General features: G+C 51.6%; 2 protein-coding genes across 2 annotated transcripts; both read left to right on the top strand.

Annotated features, from left to right (window-relative positions):
- Window positions 1–1,121: 1,121 nt before the first annotated feature.
- On the top strand, window positions 1,122–15,561 carry LOC148219401 (uncharacterized). The gene is made up of 2 exons (XM_088157670.1): window positions 1,122–1,167; window positions 14,168–15,561. The coding sequence occupies exons 1-2, from the start codon at window positions 1,122–1,124 to the stop codon at window positions 15,088–15,090; spliced, it is 969 nt and encodes a 322-aa protein (XP_088013796.1). The 3' UTR covers window positions 15,091–15,561.
- Window positions 15,562–20,994: 5,433 nt separating this feature from the next.
- LOC148219400 (class I histocompatibility antigen, F10 alpha chain-like) lies at window positions 20,995–24,309 on the top strand. Its single transcript, XM_088157630.1, has 7 exons — window positions 20,995–21,313; window positions 21,571–21,846; window positions 22,118–22,390; window positions 22,483–22,581; window positions 22,679–22,714; window positions 22,834–22,866; window positions 23,834–24,309. The coding sequence occupies exons 1-7, from the start codon at window positions 21,010–21,012 to the stop codon at window positions 24,091–24,093; spliced, it is 1,281 nt and encodes a 426-aa protein (XP_088013756.1). The 5' UTR covers window positions 20,995–21,009; the 3' UTR covers window positions 24,094–24,309.
- The last annotated feature ends 106 nt before the right edge of the window (window positions 24,310–24,415 follow it).

Here is a 24,415-nt window from a genome sequence, read left to right as displayed (position 1 = left end):
AACAAAAGGCAGTCAACCAAACCAGAAATGAGAGAACAGGCAGCAGAACTGTCCCTGTGTGTGTGTCTGGGATGGGATGGGGTGGGGTTTGTGATAAAAGGACAGTGAGGGCCAGGGCACAGGCACTCGTGTGTGCACACAGACAGAGAGAGTCAGTGCCAGGGGCCTGTGAGGAATTCCCCTGGAGGGCAGGGAAATGCTCCCTCCGGATGCTTTGGCATCTCCAGCAGGTGAAGGGCTGAGCCTGGAGGAGTGGGGGATTGGCCCAGGCTCCGTGGTTGTTCGGGGATGCCCCGAGTGCAGCAAACAGGAGAGTTCCCGGCTCGGAGAGGCCCCGCTCAGAGGGAGGTGCTGGCCCAGGAGAGCTCCAAGGGGCTCCTTGTGGAGCGCTGCTTGTAGGGCCCCAAGAGAGGGGCTTTGGGCACAGCAATGTTTCATCCTGGCCGCACTTGGCATCCACAGCTTTCTTTGGAAGGGTGAGAACAGGGATGTTGTGCCACTGAGGGCACAAAAACAGTTCCAGGGCTGCTCCTAAAGAAACCAGGAGCTCGTGGGGCAGCAGCAGTGCCTGGGAGCAGACAGTGTTTGTGCTGAGCTCCAGAGGAGCTGAGCCCAGGGGCTGTTGGCCAAGGTCGAGGCCCAACGAGCATTTCTCAGCTGGCAGGGTGGTCTGGAAAGGTGTGGGGGGGATAATTCACCCCTCAGTGTGGTCCCAGTCACTCCCAGTATTTCCCTGTCCCTGCTCCAAGAGCTGCTGCCAGCCCTGATTTGTGGGATTGGGAATGTCCTGCTCCCTTCCCAGGGCAGGGTCACACCTGAGCCAGGTGTGCAGGGCAGGACCTTGCCCTGAGCCCAAGCACTGTCCACCTGCAGGATCTGCTTCCCTCGGGCCTCTTCCTCCTGCAGGCCCCAAGCCCAGCTTGGTGCTGAACAAAGGGGCCCCCTTTGAGCACCCCCTCTGCCCCCTCCCCAAATTCCCTCCTGGGGACAGCAGGAGCTGGGGCAGGAGCCCTGAGGGGAGGGAAAAGGGGGTGACACCGGGATGGGGGTCATACATGCTCTGGGGGGACACACACGGCCCCTGGGGACACCCCCTCACCTTCTCCTGCAGCATCAGGAGGATGAACCCCAACATGGAGCCCCCAAACATTGGCAGCATCTTGGGAGGTGGGGTCTGGTGGCAGCTTTGTGAATCTGGGGGGTCATGACCACCCCAAAACACCATCCCAGCCCCACAGGCACTCCCAGACCCCTCAAAGCACCCTACAGCCCCAAGCCATGACAAACTCTCAACAACCCTCTGCAGCATAAATGGCCCCAAAAAACCCCAAAACCTCCTTCCCAGCTGTCACGATCCGCTATTAATGCAGAGCAGGGCTCGTGATGGTTCTTTTGATCTCAAAGGTGCAAAAAGGCAAAATGCAGGGGACAAAATCAGTTTATTCAACCGCAGAAAATCATTTTATTCCACAACAGCAATGCATTTCATCAAATGCTAACAATTCAGTTACGATAGAGGGCTGAGGTATAGGAAACAAAGCATAGGGAGAGGGGAAGAAAAGAAGGGGATGGGAGAATAGCTACCAACAGACGAGACGGGTCCTCGCGGGTCATCCGATAGACAAGTCTTTGTCCGTGGGGAGATCTCAGGGGTCTTCTCCAGAGGGTAGACGAGTCTTCAACAGTGGAGAGATCTCAAAGGGTCTTTCCCAGAGGGTCGCTCTTTTATAGTCCTTCTCCAAAGCGAGTGGCCTCTAGCCAAAAGGTGGGAAGATTTATGGACCATTGTGTGGTGCTGCAGGAGACAGGTACGGACAAGCAGTCCTCAGTTGGTACAACACAACCTCTGGTTGGTGCCACAACAGCACAGTCCAGTGAACACAATACACCAGCACACAGTCACGAGCATCCACCTTGGCCAGGCCAGTAAACCATTGTTCAGAGTCAGCCTGGGTGGGGGTCCTCGAGGTCTCCTTGTGACGGTCGGGAGGCAAAATCGAGGGGAACTTGGGACTGACCCTTACACCACCCCGTGACTCAGGATCATCGTCAAGAGCAACCCTTTGTAGAGTTGTGGTGAAGTCTTCAGTTGTGGTGTCTTCAGGACTCGTCCGAGTTGGTAGCATATCCCAGAAAACAGAGACAGGAAAATAGGAAAAAGATAAGGAAAAGGAGAAAAATGGAAAACAAAGCAAATCAATTATATTCAATTTTTGATTGCTAACAATTTTAAACAATTTGTTCAGTTCTTTAATTTTTCAATTTTTTATTAGAAATAAATCAATTTTTCATTACAAAGAAAGCAAATTTTTGATTAAACAATTTTAATTGCAATTAAAAGATAATCAATTTTAGTTAAAAATAATATTTTTTCCTATTTAGAATCTTGTGTCAATAACCCTAGGGATGTCAAGAGTGACCAATCTGGATACAGATGCCAATTGTGCTAACTGTTTAATTATTCTCCAACTCATAATGTATAGGATTGCTGATAAAACAAAACCAATTAAAACCAAAATCAAGAGAACAATGGTGGGATGACACAATTTGTTCAGGACACCTGTAGCAGTAGGTGGCAACCAAATAGAGTATCCCACCACCTGTGTTCAGCATTTGTCTTTATTTTTCCAAAACACCATGTATTTTTTCCACATTGTGGTCAACAGCTATTAGAGTTTTCTGTCCGTTTTTCTTGATCCTCTGCAAAATTTCGATCAGATCTTGGTGGAGCAACAATTGCTTCACCAGAGAGAGGTTCATTCCAATTGGAGTGGGCAATAGATGGTGGATCAGTGTTCAATTTGACTGCAAAAGATGGTGAGAAGTAACTGGGGCTACATAGGAAAAATCACATCCTGAAATCCTAGTAAAGTTACAGACACAAAAGTTTGAATGATTTTTAGTATTCACTACCAAATTTTCTATAAAAACACTATCACAAGCAGTTCTAAAGCATGCACATCCATTGACTCTATATACCAGTACTGTTTCAAAAATCTCATTTGGATGAATTTCAAAGTTACAAATATTCTGTTCTGTGTCCAAGCAGATATCTTGAGCTCTAATTGCATCACTTTCACAGATAAACCCTTGTTGTTCCCGGACAATGCAAGTTTCCAAATTGACAGTTTGCCACCTCCCACCAATTTGACGGGCCCATCCCCAATGCTCGAAAGGATAGAGAATAGCTCCATCATGGTTCAACCCTAATGCATTGATGGGGAATATTGAATGCACTGAAGCATTACGAATTGTCAGCACAAAGGCTGTGGCTGTGTTTGTGCTGGGCTCATAGGTAAAATTTACTAAGTTCCACCAGGACTGGAATTCTCTTATCAATTATCAAAATCAGTGGCACTGTCCCAGACTATTTTTCGAATTTCAGTGGGAAAAGTGCCTTCCTCATCTTCTCTTATAATTGAAGCAGCAACCAACTGCATCTACAACTGGGCCTGGATACAGCTGAGAGCCAGAGAAATGTTATTTTGTGGAGCACCAAGTGCATAGTTTATCAATTTGTGGTCATTTACATTCACCTTTTCCCAGCTTGGTAATATGTTTGATAACAACCACTGTTGGGTTCCCAAAGCTGTTAAGGATGATTGCAGGGGCTGTTGTAATTTGGTTACATCTCCAGCTGTCTTAGCCAATTTATTCATTAATGTTTCTGAATTGGTACTATTCAAAATTCCCACTCCTGTTTCCACAACACCGGTTATGTCTCTTGCCAATTGTTTCTTAGAAGGATTCCATTTTTGCAACCAGGTTGTCCATCCCTCAAAAGAAGTCTGCAGAAAGGGTGAACAAGCTGGCTGAACTTCTGGGACATTATTTTGCATCAGCAATTTGATTTGTTTGAGAGACCATGCCGGATTAAACAATATTTGTTGTTGGCCAGTTTTTCTAATTACATATGGCCCAAATTGAAAAATCGTAGGACTCAACACAACTGGTGGTTGGGTGGTAGGTGTTATAACATTAACATCAAGTTCCCCCCAGTATTTTGTATTGTTTTTTCCACACATGATTTTTATAGGAAAATTGTACAGCAGTTAAGTTTAGCCAACAGTCTTGATTTTGGATTCTACAATATGAGGTACAGCCATAAGGTCCTGTGCCATAACTGTATGCAGGTTCCATGAGGGATCCAGTTGCTAATTTACAACTTATTGTGACATCATCACCTTGTGTCACCATGAAAGGAGGAAAAACCTTGTTTCTGTCATCCAACACTAAGGGGGGTGCTTCTTCATGTCCCTCGGTGTTCTTCTGTGAAAAGTAAACACAAACAGAGTCTGCCTCCAGGAGGCAGGAGATTAAAATGATGGAACCATCCAGAGTGTAGTGCAGACTGGAATTCTGTTAACTTCCCAATCATTTTGCTGCTGAAAAGGAGGCCACTCTGTACCTCCTTTAAATACAGCATAGGAGTCAGTGTAGATGTAAACAAGAGAGGTATTCTGTACCTCAAGTTGGAAAACACTCCAAACAACTGTCAGCTCACTGGCCTGAGAGCTGCCTTCTCCCTCAGTAATAATTCGTTCACCAGCAGAAGTGGGGAGGGCTACTGCCCTGTATTTCCCCACCTTTCCCTCTCGTTTGGCAGAAGCATCAGTGAATCAAGAATTTGCTGATTGTTCAGGGGAGAAAGGAGTGGCTACTTTAATTACCAAGGCAGGTTTAGCATGGCTAATTAGCCAAGCTCTCAGTTTCTTGTATTGCCAGATTTTTTACAACTCTTTCTATCACTGAGAAGATGTTACAGTCATGTTCTATCTGAGCATACCACTTCCCAACTGAGGATCTCTGGGCCACCCCGTCAGGGGGAGGGGTCTCAATAGTGACTGTGATGTGTTTTCTCCAGAACACTAACAATTCTAGAGCCTGTTAGAGCTCTTTCCTGGATTCAGGCAATTTAATTTGATCCAGGGAGGTTAGAGTATCAGGTGGAATACATGTCATATTTCCTTTCCACCAAATTCCCAAAAACTTCACCTCCGGAGAAGGTTTTTGAATTTTCTCTGAGGAAATTTGCAAATCAGGGTTTTCCAAATGAGAGATTATTTTTTGTTGGGTATCCCCCACTACTTTTATTTCATCCCCTCCCACCAGAATATCATCAATGTATTGATAGACAGCTGTATTGTCAGGTTTGGGTATCTTTTCTAATTCCTGGGCTAAAGTGTGGTGGGCCAAAGTGGGGGAATGTTCAGACCCTTGGGAAAGCCCAGTGCAGGTGAACTGCTTTGGCTCAACTCCCAGAGCCTGTGCAGGAGATTGATTTGGTGCATTGTTCAGAACTTGTGGAGAAGTTTGCTCTGGTACACTGCCCAGAACCTGTGGAGAAGGTTGCTCAGGGGGTGCATCACTGATATAATCATATTCTATTTTAATCACAGATTTCAAGTTGGGGCAGCAGTGTTCCCCGCAATTTTTCATCAAAGTTAGGTCTTTTTGAGAGTACATTGGATTAATGTGAATAGCTTCCTTCTCCTGTGTTCCTTTTGGTGAATCAGCATGCTTTGAATTTTCGTCCCATTCTTCTCTGAACGCAGCTTTTAACAAATTATTTTCATCTTGCAACAAATGTTTCTCATTCCTTTCTTGATCTAATTGTTTTTGCAAAATTTGAACAAGATTTTGTAGAGAGTCTATAATTGTTCTTTCCTCATTTCTGCGCTCAGAGCGAGTTTCTATAGCTGCCGTAAGACAAGCTCCTAAAACCGAGCAGAGTATGGTTTTATCTTTGCCCAGTTTGAACTTTGACTCATGTTGCAGAGAATATATTCTATCAATCACATTCTCCACATTAAACCAATTATTGTTCGCCCATTCCTCCCCACCTTGGGACGGTCTGGCACTATACTTAGCTAATAGAGCATAAAATGCAGCTTTATCTGTTACAGTGGAATTCTCAGTCGTTTTGTGAAGGGATAAGTAAAAACCACAACAGGGAGGTCTATTGCTTAAGTTACCACACACAACGAAACAGCTTTCGCTGTGTGCCCCTCTTCGCTTCCCTGTGTGGGTGAAGAGACCAAACTACTTGGGAGGCACTCCTTAGTTACAAAACACCAGGTTGTCTCTTCACTGCACCAAGTAGTCAAACATCATAAAATAACAACAACAGTGTCCTGCCTTTTGCACCAGTAGATCTGTTGTGAAATTCTGACGACAGAGCCCTCAAATGAGTCTGGGGATCCTTTACACCAAGGTGTCTGCAGTCTGCGGGAAATCAGAAAAACCCCCCTTGCTTTCTAGACAGGCTCACCCATCCAAGGCGGCCAGCTAGGTGTGGCTGGAGTAAGACTTCCTTCCCCTGATACAGACTACAGACAACCTTGCATCCCTTCTGTCTGCCAGAAAATCCTGTCCGTGACGCCAATTTAATGTCACGATCCGCTATTAATGCAGAGCGGGGGTCGTGATGGTTCTTTTGATCTCAAAGGTGCAAACAGGCAAAATGCAGGGGACAAAATCAGTTTATTCAACAACAGAAAATCAGCTTAGTCAACAACAGCAATGCATTTCATCAAATGCCAACAATTCAGTTACGGTAAAGGGGAGAGGTATAGGATAGGGAAAGGGGAAGGAAAGGAAGGGATGGGAGAATAGCTACCAACAGACGAGACGGGCGTCCTCACGGGTCATCCGATAGACGAGTCTTCATCCGTGGGGAGATCTCAAAGGGTCTTTTCCAGAGGGTTGCTCTTTTATAGTCCTTCTCCAAAGCGAGTGGCCTCTAGCCAAAAGGTGGGAAGATTTATGGACCATTGTGTGGTGCTGCAGGAGACAGGTACGGACAAGCAGTCCTCAGTTGGTACAACACAGTCTCTGGTTGGTGCCACGACAGCACGGTCCAGTGAACACAATACACCAGCACACAGTCATGAGCATCCACCTTGGCCAGGCCAGGAAACCATTGTCCAGAGTCAGCCTGGGTGGGGGTCCTCGAGGTCTCCTTGCGACGGTCGGGAGGCAAAATCGAGGGGAACTTCAGACCGACCCTTACACCGTGCCACTGCCCCGCTGCCCTCCTGGCCCTCGTGTTGCTGCAGGGCCTGAGTGCTCTGGGGACCGGGCACAGCCCTGGGGGTGGCAGTGCCAGGGCTGCAGCAGGGACAGGCCATGGGCACTGCTGGGGTAGAGCTGACGCCTCAGGGCAGGGCCTGGGGGCTCCAGGCTCCTTGGCCAGGCTCTCTCCACAACACTTGGCCAGCCCAATGCTGAGCAGAGAAAAGCCCCGGGAGCAGCCCCAGGCTGGCCGTGGGCAGGCTGGGGGCAAACAGCATGGCTGGTGCTCTGCAAGCTCCCTGCAAGGGGGACACCCTGGCAAGGAGCAGCAGAGCAGGGGCTGATCCATCCCCACTGTGCTGGACACCCCAGTCCCAGAGTCTCCTCATGCACCTGCCAACAACATCCCCCCTCTGCAGCCCTGGCCTCTCCCCCAGCTCACACAGGAGTCGCATCCTTGCAGGCACACACACGGCAGCACTGGCTCAGGAGCCCCTGTTTGCATTGCACACAGCAGGGTCAGCACCCCCATGGTGCTGCTGTGGGGACATGGAGCTGAGTGAGCACAAATGCCATCAGCCCCTGGGGCCAGCAAGGGCTGGGGGACGGCAGGGAAACCACTCAGATTTGTCGTGGCCTCTGGAGTCAGCCAGAAAGTTTGTTCCCATGAGCTGTGAGTTTCCTGTCCTACTGCAGACGTTGTTGCTCAGAGCCAGGGCTGCCTGGCAGCCACCCCCAAACTGCCCTGAGTGTGGACACTCACATTTAGAGAGCTAAAGAATTACTGCTTGGCAATTCTTTTCAGGCCTGGATTTCTCCTGTCTCTCAGGTCCATTCCCTGGCTGACAAGCTGACTACAGCTTCAGTTAGGGACGCAGTCTCCCAGAGTGATAACTTGGTGAAAAACAGAAGGGAATTAATAAATAAAGATTAACACCTGGTGTCTTTCCCATGGGACATCCGGACATGCTGTCCCAGGGATATTTTTCCCAATTGTGCAATGAACTACTGTCCTGTCCTAACTGCACGTAACACACTTTAAATACAGGATGTCCGTACAATAAAGTTGGCCTTTTTTCCCCAAAAGAGGTCCGTGTGTGTTGCTGTCTTTTCTCTCTCTTTGCAGCACAGTAACCACACCTGAGCATTTCCTTTGATTCACTTTTGCTTTCTTTAATCTTTCCTGCCCCAGATTTCTTCCTCTCCCACCCCTATCTCCTTCCCCTACATACAGCCCATCTCTGTTTGCCCTTTCCTCTCTGACCCCACTCCCCATTTCAGTTCCTGAGCTGGCACCATGGGAACATCTCTTGGGGAGCAGGATCATCCTACAAGTGCTGCAGGAATTGTCTGCAGGGTCCTGCAGTGTCAGGTGCTGCTCCCTTGCCAGAGGCACCACAGGCCAGGGGGGCACATCTGGGCTGCTGTGTCTGGGTGTGGGGCTCCCTGTTGTGGGCAATGAGGAGGGGCTGGAGAGGCTCTGCAGGACTGACAGGATGGGCTTTGGGGCTGGGGTGGAGAAGCTGAGGGACCTGAGCTGCTGGACCTTGTGAAGAGGAGGCCCAGGGCTCATCCTGCATCTGCTCCAAGGGTGGTTTCAGAGAATCACAGAATCAGCAAGGTTGGAAAAGACCTTGGAGATCATCAAGCCCAGCCTGTGCCCTGACACCACTTTGTCTCTCCTCCAGGATAAACAACCCCAGCTCCCTCAGCCACTCCTCATAGGACCTGTTTTCCAGACCCCTTGTTGCCCTTCTCTGGACACGCTCCAGCCCCTCCATGTCCTTCCTAAATTGGGTCCCCAGAACTGGACACAGCACTCGAGGTGCTGCCCAACCAGGGCTGAGCACAGAGGAAGAATCACTGCCCTGGTTCTGCTGGACACACCATTCCTGATCCAGGCCAGGAGCCACTGGCCTTCTTGGCCACCTGGGCACACTGCTGGCTCATGTCCAGCCTGCTGTCCATCAGTGCCCCCAGGTCCCTTTCTGCCTGGCTGCTGTCCAGCCACTCTGTCCCCAGCCTGGAGCACTGCTGGGCTTGTTGTGGCCAAAGTGCAGGACCCAGCACTTGGTCTTGTTAAACCTCACCTTGCTGGATTTGGGCCCTGGATCCAGCCTGTCCAGGCCCCTCTGCAGAGCCCTCCTGCCCTCCAGCACATCCACACTCACACCCAGCTTGGTGCCATCTGCACATTTGCTGATGCTGCACTCAATGCCCTCATCCAGATCATCAATGCAGATATTGAAATCCACGCTGGCTGGCTCTGATCCCTCAGCCAGCCTGGAGGTGCCCTGTGATGGCACTCAAGGTGATCTGTTCCATCACCTCACCAGGCACCCAGGTCAGGCTGACAGGCCTGCAGTTCCCCACATCCTCCTTCCAGCCCTTCTTGGGGATGGGCTCACATTGGCACCTCCAGTCCTCTGGCACCTCCCTGCTGAGCCAGCACTGATGAGAAATGATGGAGAGCAGCTTGGGGAGCTCATCCAGCAGCTCCCTCATCCCCCTGGGATGGGTCCCATCTGCTCCCACAGACACCTGTGAGCATCTGAGTGGCTCAGCAGGTCCCCAGCTGCTTCCTCCAGGATTACAGGGGGTCTCTTCTGCTCCCTGTCCCCATCTGTCACCAAAGGATTACACTTGTAAAGACAAGCTGTCTTCTTGTTGAAAACTGAGGGAAAGAAGGGCTTAAGTATCTCAGCCTTTTCCTCATCTCTGGTAACCATATCCTCCCAATTAGAAATTGAGGTTTTCCTTGTATCTGCATTTGCCATTCATGTATTTATAAAAGCATCTTTATTGTCCTTCACAGAAGTGGCCAGTTAGGTCCTAATTAATCTTTCACCTCTCTGATTTTCTTCCTGCATGACCTAGTGACATACTTGAACACTTCCTCAGTTTCCTGGCCCTCTGTCCAAAGTGGATGTAGCCCCTTTTTCCCCCTGAGTTCCTGCAAAAGCTCCATGTGCAACCAGGCCAGTTATTGTCCTTGCTGGCTTATTTTTTGGCACATAGGGTCAGTCTGCTCCTTTGCCTTCAAGAATTTTTCTTGAAGTATGTCCATCCTTTCTGGATTATTTTCTTTTATAGGGATTCTTCACTTAAAAATTCAGGACCTGGTTTAGAATTTCCCATATCTACACCCTGAATAGGCCCAAGTCTGCAATGGGTTCTCAGGGAACCAGGGCCCCATTGTGACAAAGCATGGCCTGATGGAAACCCGGTGCCTCTGGGACATCTCCAGCCTCGGAGGAAGCAAGTGTCCATTGTGACACAGCACAGCCTCGTGAATCACAGGAGAGCACAGTGACACCATGGGATCCTGGGGAGCCAAGTGTCCATTGTAAACACAGCGGGGCCTCATGGAAGCCAGGAGATCATTGTTACGACACACTGTCAAAATTGGACCTTGCTTCTGTGAGATTTCATTGCCCCACAATGTTCTCCTGGGTTCCAAGAGGCCTCGCTGTGTCTCAATGGCCCCTTGCTTCCACGAGCCATGGCAGGGTCCCCCTTGCCCCTGGGTTCCATCAGGCTGTGCTGTGTTGACAACTGACACTTGCTGCCATGAGATTCCATTGTGTCACAATGGTGCCCATGTTTCCATGAGGCTGTGCTGTGTCACAATGGGCACTGGATTCCACAAGAGCTGGCAATGTCCCAATGGCAAAAGGGTTCCATGAGGCCATGCCATGTCACAACTGCCTGTGGCTTCCATGAGATTCCTTTGTGACACAGAGATCTCCTAGACCCCATGAGGCCTTTGTCTGCCACAGAGGTGTCTTGTTTCTAGAATGCCTGGCAATATTTCTGTGGCCCTTGAGTTCCATGTGGCCTCTGTCTGTCAGAATTGACCGCTCTTTCCTTGACCCCGCCCCCTTCCCCTCACAGTTCCCGCCCTTTGCTTGGCCCCGCCCCTTTCCCCTCACAGTTCCCGCCCTTTCCTTGGCCCCGCCCCTTTCCCCTCACAGTTCCCGCCCTTTCCTTGACCCCGCCCCTTTTCCCTCACAGTTCCCGCCCTTTCCTTGACCCCGCCCCCTTCCCCTCACAGTTCCCGCCCTTTCCTTGACCCCGCCCCTTTCCCCTCAGAGTTCCCGCCCTTTCCTTGCCCCATCCCCTCCCAGTTCGACGCTCGGAACGGGAGAGGAGGAGGAGGGAGGGAGGAAGAGGCGGAGCGGCAGCAGGAGCAGAGAAGGAGCGAATCAAGCGCGCGGCCCCGGAGCTCCCTGAACTCGCAGCCCCCCGGGACCATCGCCCCCCATCCCGCAGGTGCCCGGGGAGGGGGAGCTCGCCCCAAATATCCCGGGTGTGTCCCTGGGTTTGGTGTTATTTTTGGGGGGGATATTTGGATGTTGCAGGGCTGCAGAGGTGCAGATGGCCCTCGGGGGGACATCGGGGGGTCCCCGGGAGGTGTTTTTGGGGGTCCCGGTGGGTGCCGGCAGAGCCCCGGCGGGGCCCGGGGGGATGCGGGTCCCCCCGCGGTGGGGGTTGGGCTTCCCGGGCCGGGCCCTGCGAGCTGTGCCGGGGCCAGGTGGGGAGCGCGCGGGAGCGGCGGGATCGGCGGGGGGACACCGGTTTGGGGGAGCCCCGGGAGAGCCGCGGCTTCCCTGAGCGGGAGCCCAGAGACAGGAGAGCCCCAGAAGGGCAAAGCGGGGAGCCCGAGAGGGGGGGACCCCTGGGATTGCCGGGACCCCGGCGGGGGGTGCTGGGGCTGGAGGGGCGGCATGGCCGGGAAAGGGGTTCGGGGGTGCGGGAGCCGGGAGTGGCTGCTCCCAGTACGAGCCCAGTCGCTCCCAGTATGATCCTGTTGCTCCCAGTAGCAGCCCAGGTAGTCCCAGTGATTCCGTATTATGATGTAATTTACCCCAGCACGGTCCCAGTTTCGCCCACTTCCTCCCATGATAACGGAAACTAAAAGAGAAACAAAAATACTTTTAACAAGAATTTTAAATGTAGAGAGTCAAGGCATTTCTGTATTTTCTGGCCACGATGTTGTGGCCCGGGTGTACCACAGAAATCTCATCCACACATAACCCAGCTGTGCAGAGACAATCATTCCATGACATTCCCTTTTCAGGAAAATTTTCAGATCTTTTATACAGTCAATGCTCATGGAAATGAATTGAGTTAGTGTTCTTTGGTCTCAAGCAGCAAATATTCAGTTCCTAATATTTGGCCTCCTTTTGGATCTGGATTTCTTCCCTTCTGCTGTTAATTCCGTCTTGATTCCCTGATTTTCTTATCAGTCTTTTCAGAGGAGATGTCTGCAATTCTGCCCGAGGCAGAGTCTGGGGTAGATGTTCCTCGGTGGCCGCTGATGGCCCTTGATCTTTAAGCTGCTCCCAGTCTGTTGATGTGTTGTGTTCATCAGACCCCACCTGGTGCAGCAATGCCCTGGAAAGAAACAAAGAAGTCTTTTTGTAGGGCAAATTAATCCCCTCGACTAAGGTTATGCAAAGATTTTTGCAAGGATACGATTTCCAACACCACTTGTGTCCAATGATTTCCAACACCACTTGTGTCCAATGCGTTCCCAGTTCTCCCAGTTGCCCCTAGCATAGCCCCTGCAACTGCCAGTAAGATCCCAGTATGAGTCCAGTATGATGCCAGTCTCTTCCAGCAGGGCCCCAGTCACTCACACTTCCCCCAGTTGCCCCAGCATGGTCCCATTTTTCCTTCAGGAGATTCCCAGTCGCTCCCAGTTAGGTCCCAGTCACCAGCCCTATGGTCTCAGACATTCCCAGAATATCCCAGTGTGGACACTCACATTTAGAGAGCTAGGAAATTGCAGCTTGGCAATTCTTTTCAGGCCTGGATTTCTCCTGTCTCTCAGGTCCATTCCCAGGCTGACAAGCTGACTACAGCTTCAGTTAGGGACGCAGTCTCCCAGAGCGATAACTTGGTGAAAAACAGAAGGGAATACATAATAAAGATTAACACCTGGTGTCTTTCCCATGGGACATCCGGACATGCTGTCCCAGGGATATTTTTCCCAATTGTGCAATGAACTACTGTCCTGTCCTAACTGCACGTAACACACTTTAAATACGGGATGTCCGTACAATAAAGTTGGCCTTTTTTCCCCAAAAGAGGTCCGTGTGTGTTGCTGTCTTTTCTCTCTCTTTGCAGCGTAGTAACCACATCCCAGTTGCCCTGAACAATCTCATAGTCCTTCCCAGCCACTCCCAGTTACCTCAGCATGGTTCACCTGCCCCCAGTTTGATCCCAGTTGCACCCAGTTTTCTCTAGAATACTCCCAGCGTCTCTCAGAGTGCTTTGTGTATTTTTTTGGGCAGGGGGGATTGGAGAATGCAGAGCTCCAAATCTGATCAGAAAATGCTCCACGGGGGACATTGGGGGGTCCCGGTGGCGGCTGCTGGAAGAGGCACGCTGGAGGAGCAGAGCCCTGTGTCCCCCAGGACCCCAAAGTGGGGAGCCCAGAGAGGGGGGAGCGCCGGGATTTTGGGACCCTCAACAGCCTGGAGAGGGGCAGGGGGGACTCCCTGGACCCCCTGCACCCCAAAGCAGAGAATAAGGGGAGGAGGGACCGCAAAAGCACCCAGCATCTTTAAATGGGGAGACAGAAGAGGGGGGAACTTTTTGGATTGCTGGGACTCCCAGCAGCCTGGGGAGGGCGGGGACCGAGTCGATGGGGGACCCCCAATACAAGCGTGACCCCCAGCAGCTGAGACAGGGGGGAACCCCCAAACTCCAAAGGGGAGGGACCATTCCCAGGAACCTCTGGGAGGCATTTTCAGGGCTGAATGTTGGTGTTTAGGAGGTTTTTATGGACCCGAGATGCTCGGGGACTTCTAGAGATGGAGTTGGGCAGCAGGAACCTGCAACACAACGCACACATCCCTTGTTTTTCCCCAAACCAGGATTTCCCATTCCCAAACCCTTGGCCCGATGGAGAAGGAGGAGGCTGCGAGGAAGACGAAGATGCCCCAGGAGCCGCAGGCAGGTGAGGAGGAAGTCAGTGCCCCTTTCCCTCTCTGTCCTGCTCCATCTCCCAGCCCAGCACGGCCCCCGGCTGCAGGACAACCCCGCTGCTGACGCCGTCCTGCCGGGGACGCGCTGGGGGGATCTCCTTCCCCTTCCCTCTGGCACGGAGGCAAATCCCATCCTCTGCTTGTCCTTCCTGCCCCAGACAAGGAGCTGAGCACGGAGAGCAGGGAGGACAAATCCCCGCGGCAGAACCTCGTGGAAGAGGCCGTTTGGAGCGGCTCCACGGCACAGGAATGCAACGGGGAGGAAAAGCCGCGGAGATCCCGCACGAGGAGGGGCTGCAAACGCAGATGGCGGGGATCTGAGGAGGAAAGCCCCAGCCTGGGCCGGGGGGACGACCAGAGATGGAGCCAGAGCTTGGAGCTGGTGGTCCATGAGCAGCTTTGTAATGGGGAGAAGCCCCACAAGTGCTCAGAGTGTGGGATGAGCTTCAGGTGGAGGAACAGCCTGATCCGCCACCAGAGGATCCACACTGGGGAGAGGCCCTACGAGTGTGGGGAGTGTGGGAAGAGCTTCACTGAGCGCAACACATTGATCTGCCACCAGAACATCCACACTGGGAAAAGACCATACCAGTGTGAGGAGTGTGGGAAGGCCTTCAGGCAGCGTTCCCACCTGATCCGCCACCAAAGTGTCCACACTGGGGAGAGGCCCTACGAGTGTTCCAAGTGTGGGAAGAGGCTTACCACCAGCTCCCATCTCCTCAGGCACTTCCAGACACACAGGGAGGAGAGGCCTTTCCAGTGCTCTGATTGCGGGAAGGGCTTCAGGCGAAACTCCCACCTCACCAGACACCGGCGCATCCACACTGGGGAAAAGCCTCACAAATGTGAGCAGTGTGGGAAGAGCTTCAGTGAACGCAGCACATTGATCCGCCACCAGAACATCCACACTGGGAAAAGGCCATACAAATGTGGGGATTGTGGGAAGGCCTTCAGGCAGCGTTCCAGCCTGATCTGCCACCAAAGTGTCCACACTGGGGGGAGGCCCTACGAGTATCCTGAGTGTGGGACAAACTTCTCTCAGAGCTCAGCTTTGAACAGACACCAACAGAGGCAGCATTAATGCAATCCCTGTAAATCCCCCTAGTGCAAGAAAATCTTGTGTGCTGCTCCAACTCCATCCCCCACTGCAGAACTCATGTTGAGCAGAGCCCTGGTGACCCACATTCCCTGGGATCCATCTGGGGAAGACACCTGGCTGGTTATCCTTTTGTTTTGGCCTTAGTTTTTCTCTCTTCACTATTTCTTTTCACACCAAAAGCCAAGAGGATTTAGGTCACCTAAAAACCTCTCAAATCCCTCTGAAAGCACCTCAGTTTTAATCCAAAATGGCTCAATCCAACTGCAAAGTGGATCCTCAAGACAACTCAATCCCACGTGAACCTTACTGGATTCCACAGCCACCAGGGTGAGAAGGAGTTGGAAGGAGATTGAGAGAAATGGGATCCAAATTTGGAGTGCTGGGATTGAGATTGTGTGGGGCTGGCTGCCAAGGGATGGATTTGATAGTAAATAAAAGCTTCACAATTCCTGACTTCTGTCCCATTCACTTCCAGTCAGTTGCAGTTCTGTTTTCAGTGGCACCTTCTCACCTGATTGTGTTTGTGTCCTCCTTTCTCTCCTGTCTCTCCTGCCTGCTCTGTTTCTGTCTCAGGGTCTCCCTTGATCCAGGGCAGCTCCCACCAAAGACCCTCCCCTGATTTAATTCCCAGTGCAGGAGCTCCAACAGCCATGGGTGAAGTTAGGAAGGCTGGCAGTGAAATGTCCCTGTAAGATCTTGCTGCACTTGGCTTTTGGCCCCTTCTGAAGAGCTTTGCCTTCAAGGGCAGGAACATCTTTTCCTGGCTGGGAACTGGAATTCCAGACCCTGGCAGTGTGAGCCATGCAGGAGCATCCAGACTGGGATCATGGGGGCTGGGATGACATGGACTGGGATCCTCCAGACTGGGACTGCACAGGCTGGGACCAGTTGGATCAGGGCCAAACAGACTGGGATTGTACAGACTGGGATCACATGGACTGGGATTGTACAGACTGGGATCACATGGACTGGGATTGTACAAACTGGGATCACGTGGACTGGGACCATATGGACTGGGATGGCTGCACCAGAACGATGGGAACCGAGGCTGTCCCGCCCCACCCAGGGGTCCCTCCCGGTCCTGCCCAGTCCCGTGCGGGGGCGCAGCCAAAACTCCCCGGAGTGAACGCGGAGATCCCAGAGCGCTGCCGGTGTCGGTCTCTGTCCCGGTGCTGGTCTGGGTCTCATTCTCAGTCCTACAGCGGTGCCAGTCTCAGTGCCAGTGCCGGTTCTTGTTTCACTCTTGGTCTTGGTCTAATTTGTGGAGTGGTCTCGGTCCCAGTGTTGGTGTTGGTGCCGGTGTTGATCCTGTTGTGCTCCCAGTGCCAATCTCAGCCTCAGGCCCGGTCCCAGAGAGGTGCCAGTCTCGGTGTTGGTGCCAATGTCAGTCTCAGTGCTTGTTCTGGTCCCACTCTGTCTCAGTCCCAGAGTTCTCACAGTGCCAGTGCTGGTACCAGAGCCGTTCTGGAGCCCTCCCAGTGCCGGTTCCTGTGTCAGGGTGGGCCTCAATTTTGGTTCCAGTGCCAGTTCTGGTGGTGGTCACAGTCTCGGTCTTGGTCCTAGTCCTAGTTCCAGTGCTAGAGTGATGTTGGTCTCAGTTCTGGTGTTGGGTCTGTTCTCACTCTTGGTCTCGGTGTCCATTCTGATTTTGGTCTCATTCTTGGTGCTGGTGCCATTTCTTGTGCCAGTCTTGGTCCCAAAGATTTTAGGCCTATTTGGGTGATTTTATACCAAACTGGGCAGGTTTAGGCTGGATTTTAGGCCACTTTTGGACTCTGCAAGGCTCATGTGTATGATTTTAGATCGCCTTTGTGTGGAGTTGAGGCCCGTTTGGCTGATTTTAGCCCAAACCTGGTAGATTTAGGCTGGATTTCTGATCTTTTCTTGGAGATTTTAAGCCAAACCAGAGCCTTTTGGGACTGCGTAGCCCTTTGTCCTCGATCCTTCCCATCAGAGTTCCCGCCCTTTCCTTGGCCCCGCCCCTTTCCCTCACAGTCCCTGCCCTTTCCTTGGCCCCGCCCCTTTCCCTCACAGTTCCTGCCCTTTCCTTGGCCCCGCCCCTTTTCCCTCACAGTCCCCGCCCTTTCCTTGGCCCCGCCCTTTCTAATCACAGCCCCGTCTATCTTTAGCCCCGCCCCTTTCTTTCCGACCGAGCCCCTGTGTTCACCACGCCCCTTTCCCCTCCAAGCCCCGCCCATCTCAGGGCGCGTTCCTCTCGCGCATGCTCAGAACACTCGGAGGTGCCTTCCGGGCGCCGCCATCTTTGCTCCCTGTCTGCCTGCCCGGCTTCAGCATGTCCGAGAGCTACGGTGGGGCTGGGGGGATCCATAGGGGATCTATTGGGGACTGGGGGGGGTCTGAGGATTTCTATAGAGGATTTGTGCTTGCTAATAGAGGATTTGGGGTCTCTGGGGGGTCCCTTATGGGTGATTGATAGGTCTATCCGGCATCTATAGACTGTTGGTGAAGGTTTTACGGTCCTGGGGGGATTCTGGGGGACTTGATAGGGGATTTGGGCTTGTCTATAGGGGATTTGGGCTGCTCTGGGGCTCCCTAAATGGGGTCTGGGAGGTCTACAGGGGAGCTGTAGGGAACTGGGGATCTGTATATGGGATTTGTGTTTGTCTCTAGGGGATTTGGGGGACTCTGGGAGGTTCCTAAAAGGGGTCTGGGAGGTCTATAGTGGATCTAAAGGGTCCAGGTGGGTTTCAGGCTCTCTAGGGGAATTTTACGATTCTTAAAGGGAGTTCTTGGGAATTTTGTGCTCTGTCCAGGGAATTACTGGGGATCCTGGAGGGAATTCTGTGGCTCCTATTGAGGATTTTTGGGAATTTTGGAGTCCTTAAAGGAAATGTGGCGGAAATGTCACTTGGGAACTTTGGGTTCCCCATAAGGAAACGTTGGTGTAATTAAAGGGAATTTTGTAGTGTTGGAGTTGTAGTTTTGTAGTTGTTTGGAGTTTTTCGGTGCATATTGAGAATTGTGAGAATTGTGGGGTCTCCACCGGGATTTTGTTTTAATTTTGGGTCCAAACATGGGACTATTTAGGTCCCTATTGGGAAGTTTTGAAATTTTGGGGTCCTCAAGTGTAATTTTAGACGTTGCCCTAAAATTATTTTGGGGTCCCTATTGTTATGAATGTTTTTTTATTTTTCCAATTTATCAAGCAGCAAGATTAAATGTAGCAGCAAATTTTTAATAGTAACAATGATAAATGTACAGAATTAAAGTATTGGAGATCAATACAATCGAAGTATTGAATCCATATATTTTAGGATAAGTAAAATTTGGCAGTAAGTAATTTAGTATAATTGAGGTTCATATAAAGCATGAGCAAAACCGACCAGGGAGGGCCCCCCCAACCGGGGATCCGGGGAGGGACTCGCCCCTCCTCACGTACCAAAGCATCAAGGCTAACAATCCCCCTTATATACTATATGCTACACAAGTGTCTGCAAAACTCCTCCTAGTTTCTATTCCTAAAGTCTACGTCACTGTGTGTACGGAGCATGCTCTACTGATGGGTTAGGGGGTCTCTCATCCTTTTGAGGGTTTTATTTCTGATGAAGGCTCGTCGTCTTCATCAATGACCGAGCTGTGACCTGCAGGTAGTGCATGCTCACTATGTGACTGAGCAGATGTTTTCCATAAGACTCTAATTAAATCCCATGCCTGGAATCGTCTCATCTTGGCCCATTTCAAGGTTGAAACTCTATTTCCAGATGGTACTTATCAGACCTTTGTCGTTCTACGATTCCCTTCCAGCATCCTTCTACAACTCCCAACATCTGGAAGATGTCCTTTGACCTGTCTCACCCATCTCCCCACTCATTCTGTAAAAAATGTCTTCTTTTGATCTAAATAAAATTTTGTAAATATAGTTACAATTTATTTAGCACGAATCACATTTATCACACAGTTCGAGCAGAACACTGGAGGCAGTGATGACAGGGGGGACAAACAAGGGAAAGGTGTCTGTGATGCTGAGCAAACCTGGATGTGTTTCAGGAATGCAAAGGGCCAAGGGCTGAGCCCCAGCCCCTGGCAAGGCAGATCCTGTCCCTCCCTCATTGCTCAGGGCTCTTCCCGGGCCACTGGGCTCTGGGCATGTGCAATGCCAAGGGCAGCACCATGGGGCGGCCCCTGCCAGGCTGCTGAGCAGGGACAAGGAGGCAATGAGGCCCCAGCACAGCAAGGCTCACTTGTCCCCTGCTGGCCTCAGGCCCAGGGCCAGCGTGCATGGCCCAAGTGCTGCAGGAGTTGGCTGTGTCAGGGCCTTTCAGCTGCTGCCCATCCCTGTGCCCTCTGCAGCCCAGGCTGTCCTACGGTGTCCATGCCCTGCGCCTCTGTCCCTGCAGGCTGTCGTCATCCCCCGGCTGCCCCACCTCGCTGGCCCCTTCCTTTGCTGACAGCTCTGCCTCCTGCCTGCCTCTGCCTGCCCACACAAAGCCTTGGGCTGGCCCAGACTCCTTCTGGGGGATGTGTTTCACCACAGCCCTTCCCTGGGAGAGAAATTCCTTTCTCCTTGTGTCCAGTCTGGCCCTCATCAATTTTGTCTTGGCATTAATTAATTCATTCTCAGGCTGTTTTCTGCTATATCAAAAGGATCCACCATCTCTGAAACTGACCTTCAGCCCCTCCCAGGGCTCTCCTTTGCTCTCCTCAGTCTCCACTCCACTGAGCACTGAGTTCCTTTGCCCCTACACAGTGCTCCTATGCTTGCAGCTTCCAAACCCCACCTGGGGAGATCTCTGGGCCCTCTCCAAGGTCTTGGCAAATGAGAACATTCTGCTCATAGTCTAAGAAAATCACCAGACAACAAGGCAGGACCTGTCTGTCCTGGCTACATTTTTCTGGGTGCAGTCCTCGGATAGATGGAATTTTAGCTGTAAAATCCCAATTTTGGCCATTGACACCTCGGTGAGAAGGGCAGTTCTTTTCCACAGGAAGGAAAACACTGAGCCCCATGTTTGGTGGTAGATGAGAGACTGCCTGCAGGAGGCCAAGGCCAGCCAGAGCTGTCTCTCCTGGCAGATTTTGCTTGGAGAACTCTTGCAGATGGAGAACTTTTTAGGGGGAGTAGCAATTTCAGCCTTGGGCAGCAGGAAAGAGGGATGGTTTATTTCCCTAGGAAGGAAAGCACAGAGCCCCAGTGCTCCAGAGGTTGATGAGAGGCAGCCCTTGACATGCCAGGGTCAGCCAGACCTGCTTTGTGGCCCCCAGGAGGCCAAACCATCCAGACCCATTCCATGTCCCCTTGGTTCCATGAGGCCCTGTAATGTCACAATGTTCTCCTTGCTCCTGAGGTGTCACAATGGCCCCTGGCTTCCATGAGGCCCTGCAGGGTCACAATGGCCCTTTGGTTCCCCACAGTGTCACAATGGTCTCCATGATTCCATGGGGCCTTGCAATGCCACAATGATCTCCATGGATCCACGGTGCCCTGCAGGATCACAAGGGCCCTTTCTGGGACCCCCTGAATTTCCAGTCCTGGGCACTGGGACCCCCCTGCACTCCCTTATCCCGTACCATTTCCCTCCTGCACCCCCTTTCCCATCCATCCCACCTTTCCCTTTTCCAGACTCCCCTTTTCCTTGACCCTGAGACCCCCCTGAACCCCCATTCATGATTTTTTTAGCCCCCAGCTCCCTGTTCCCTCTACATCAAAGACCTCTTAGCCTCCCATTCCATCCATCCCGGCTCACCCTGCCTTCTGACTCCTCTTTCCTTGGCACTGGGGACCCCTGGACTTCTTTCCTCGGCACAGGAATCCCTTGAAACCTCCATCCCACCTGTCCCAATCCTTGTATTCCCCTTTCCTTCATACTAGGCGTCCCCTGAGCGCCCGTTCCTGGACACTGGAACCCTTCCCGACTATCCCAGTTCCTCTTTCATTGATCCATGACCCCCTCAACCCCCCCAAATCTCCGTGTCCCCCCAGTTCTCCACTCCCTGCGTTACCTGCAAGTGGCAGTGTTGGAGCCCAGCCCGGGGATCCCCCAGTTCATGTCCATTGAGTACCTGGATGGGATCCCCATCACACGCTACGACAGCGAGCGGGGCCGGATGGAGCCGCTGACACAGTGGATGGAGGACGGAGCCGAGCCGGGATATTGGGATAGGGGGACCCAGACCTGCGAGAGGAGGCAGCAGGTCACTGTCAGGAACCTGCATATACTGCAAGACTGGTACAATCAGAGTGGGGGTGAGTGAGGGGATCTGTGGAGCTGGGATTTATGGGGCTTGGATGTGGATTTTCAGGGCACCAATGGGCTGAGATGGGGATACATCCATTAGGCTGGTATGGGATATCTTGTGATCCGTGGGTTGGGATGTGGATCCATGGGGCTGGGATGAGGCTCTGTGGGTCTCCATCAGACTCTGGGGCTCCATAGGGCTAGAATGGGGCTCTGTGGGGCTGGGACACAATTCCGTGGGTCACTGTGGGTACAATCCCCCCAGGTCTCCACACTGTACAGCGGCTTTATGGCTGTGACCTCCTGTCTGATGGGAGTGTCCGTGGATCCTACCAGGATGGCTACAATGGGCGGGATTTCACCTCCTTTGACCTGGGATCCAGGAGGTTCGTGGCTGTCGACAGCGCTGCTGAGATCACCAGGAGTCACTGGGAACGTGAAGGGAACGATGCTGAGAGCTGGACAAAATACCTGGAGCACGATTGCCCGGAATGGCTCCAGAAATTCGTTGGATATGGACAGAAGGAGCTGGGCCGCAAAGGTAGGAGCAGAATTCTTGAGGGAATGTGGAATTTAGGAATGAGGAACTTGGGAACATGGTAATTCCTGTGGGAATTCCATGGGCAAATCTCACCCTCATCCAATTCCAGTGGGAATTCTATGGGCAGATCTCACCCCCATCCCATTCCCATGGAATTCCATTGGCAGGTCTCACCCCCAATCGCATTCCCATGGAATCCCATTGGCAGATCTCACCCTCATCCCATTCCCATGGAATTCCATGGATGTCTCTCACCGTTATCCCATTCCAGAGCCCCCTGATGTCCATGTGTCTGGAAAAGAGGAACAGGGGACGCTGATCTTGTCCTGCCACGTGTACGGATTCTACCCCAGCTCCATCGCAGTCAGCTGGATGAAGGGGGATGAAATCTGGGATCAGGAGATGGAGTGGGGCGGGATCGTTCCCAACAGTGACAGCACCTTCCACACCTGGGCCAGGATCGAGGCACGGCCGGAGGAGCGGGAGCAGTACCGGTGCCGGGTGGAGCATCCTGGAATGTCAGAGCCCGGGATCTACGCTTGGGGTGAGGCTGGGAATGTGGAATGTGGGAATTGGAAATTTGGAATTCCCAAATGGGGATTCCCCTTCCCCTCCTCACCATCCCTCGTTTCTCAGAGCCGACATCTGGCAGGAATCTCACTGTGTTGGTCGCTGTGTCCATCGCTGCCTTCGTCATCATTCTCATCGGATTTGTCATCTGGAGGTGCCAATCCGGTAACACACAGGATGAGGGTGGGAAGGGGCATGGATCACCCCAGCACTGTTCTGGGAATCTTGTTCCATTCACACTGATCCCACTGTTTTTCCACAGGGAGGAGGGACAGGAATGGATGCAACATGGCAGACGGTGAGTACCAGTGGTGGATCCAGCTCTGGATCCTCTCCGTTTGGATCCCAGGATGGATCCTGGAATTAATCCCAGTGTATGATCTGTGCTGGAATCTCATGGATCTTCTCTTTCTGCAGGAAATTACATGGGAACCAACGGCTCGAATGCAGGTACAGAACGGGATCGGGGTGGGATTCCAGAGAGGGATCAGGGCAGGATGGACAGATTGGGATCGGGGAGGGATTCTGGATCAGAGCAGATAGGATGGATGGAACAGGATTGGTTGAAATTCCAGAGAGGGATTGGGGCAGGCTGGGTGGGGTGGGATTACGTGGAATGGATGGAACAGGATTGGTGTGGGATGGATGAAGTGGGATCAGGGAGGTGTTCCAGAGCAGGATCAGTTGGATGGATGGAGCAAGTTTGAGGCAGGATCAGGTGGAATTCCGGAGCAGCTCCCGCTCTCCATGGGCTCCAGCCAGGTCCATCCTGCGGGATGGGGACAGGGACAGGGTGACACCATGACCCTCTCTCATCCCGGCAGGAATCACTGCCTGAGCGATCCACAGAGCTGGATCCAGCCCCTTCCTGTGGTAGTCGATTTGGCTGAGATGGACTGGGATTTAGCCCAAATTCCCTATAAAGAAAGCACAAATTTAAGACCTTGGGAGGCAGGCTGTTAAAAAGCAAGGCCTTAGACATTAGGTCTCGCCCCTGCCCTGCAGATGCAGAGGCTTTAGCCTAAAACCATGGAATTTGTAAGGACATGTCAGGCATGCCTAGGCACGTCCCTATTCTCGTTTGTCTTTGGACCTTTGCCCTCGGGTATCCCTGGGTATACCCCTCCCCTTGGTCTTTGGATGCAGCCTCTCAGATCACATGTTCACAAATGGATTAAAAGGATATCACAGGCACACCATCATTCCCATCCCGCTTATTATTATCATTATTATTATTATTATTATTATTATTATTATTATTATTAGCCACGCTGTAACCCGGTCAGGCTGGTGAAGTTGTCACAAAGGGAAAAACCCCCATTGCATTACAACAGGCAGCCATATCAGATTCCACCTGTTCCATGTGATATTCACATGAAGGGGAAACTGGATTTACAGAGATATCTAATGGCTTTAGGTTCCACGTTGCAGAAGCTCCAGAATTACATCCTGCTATCCAGACCCATAGGACTGGACACACCTGCACATCCCTTCCAGCCTGGAGATTGGGTCTATGTGAAGTGGTGGGACAGTGATCCTCTACAAGCCAAGTGGAGAGGACCATTCCAAGTCCTGCCGACCACCCTCACCTCAGTCAAAGTTGCTGGCAAAGGACCTTGGATTCACTGCTCCAGAGTTAAGGGTTCTGCTCCTGAAACAACTGAAAATAGAGACTGATGCAGATGAAAACATTTTTTAAATTGCTCCCGTGCCTAAAGAACTATTCATCATATCATATCCTGATTCTTCTTTGCTTGATAGCCAACTGTGCAAGACATTACTACTGTTAGATACTTACTGTTAGATATTTATATATTATTAGATATTTATCTGTTGTTAGATGTTTACTGTTGTTTGATATTTATCTATTAGATATTTATTTACTGTTCGATATTTACTGTTGTTACATATTTATCTATTTATTGGGGGTTAGGTTTCTTTTCTTTTGTTCCTTCTTACCTATAGAATTTTTCCCATGAATTGCTAGAAAATTCTAACT

This window comes from Sturnus vulgaris, unplaced genomic scaffold, assembly GCF_052056855.1.
Source record: "Sturnus vulgaris isolate bStuVul1 unplaced genomic scaffold, bStuVul1.hap1 Scaffold_141, whole genome shotgun sequence".
In the NCBI taxonomy this organism is placed as follows: Eukaryota; Metazoa; Chordata; class Aves; order Passeriformes; family Sturnidae; genus Sturnus; species Sturnus vulgaris.
Note: the sequence above shows the minus strand (reverse complement) of the source record. Positions and strands in the feature narration are given on the sequence as shown.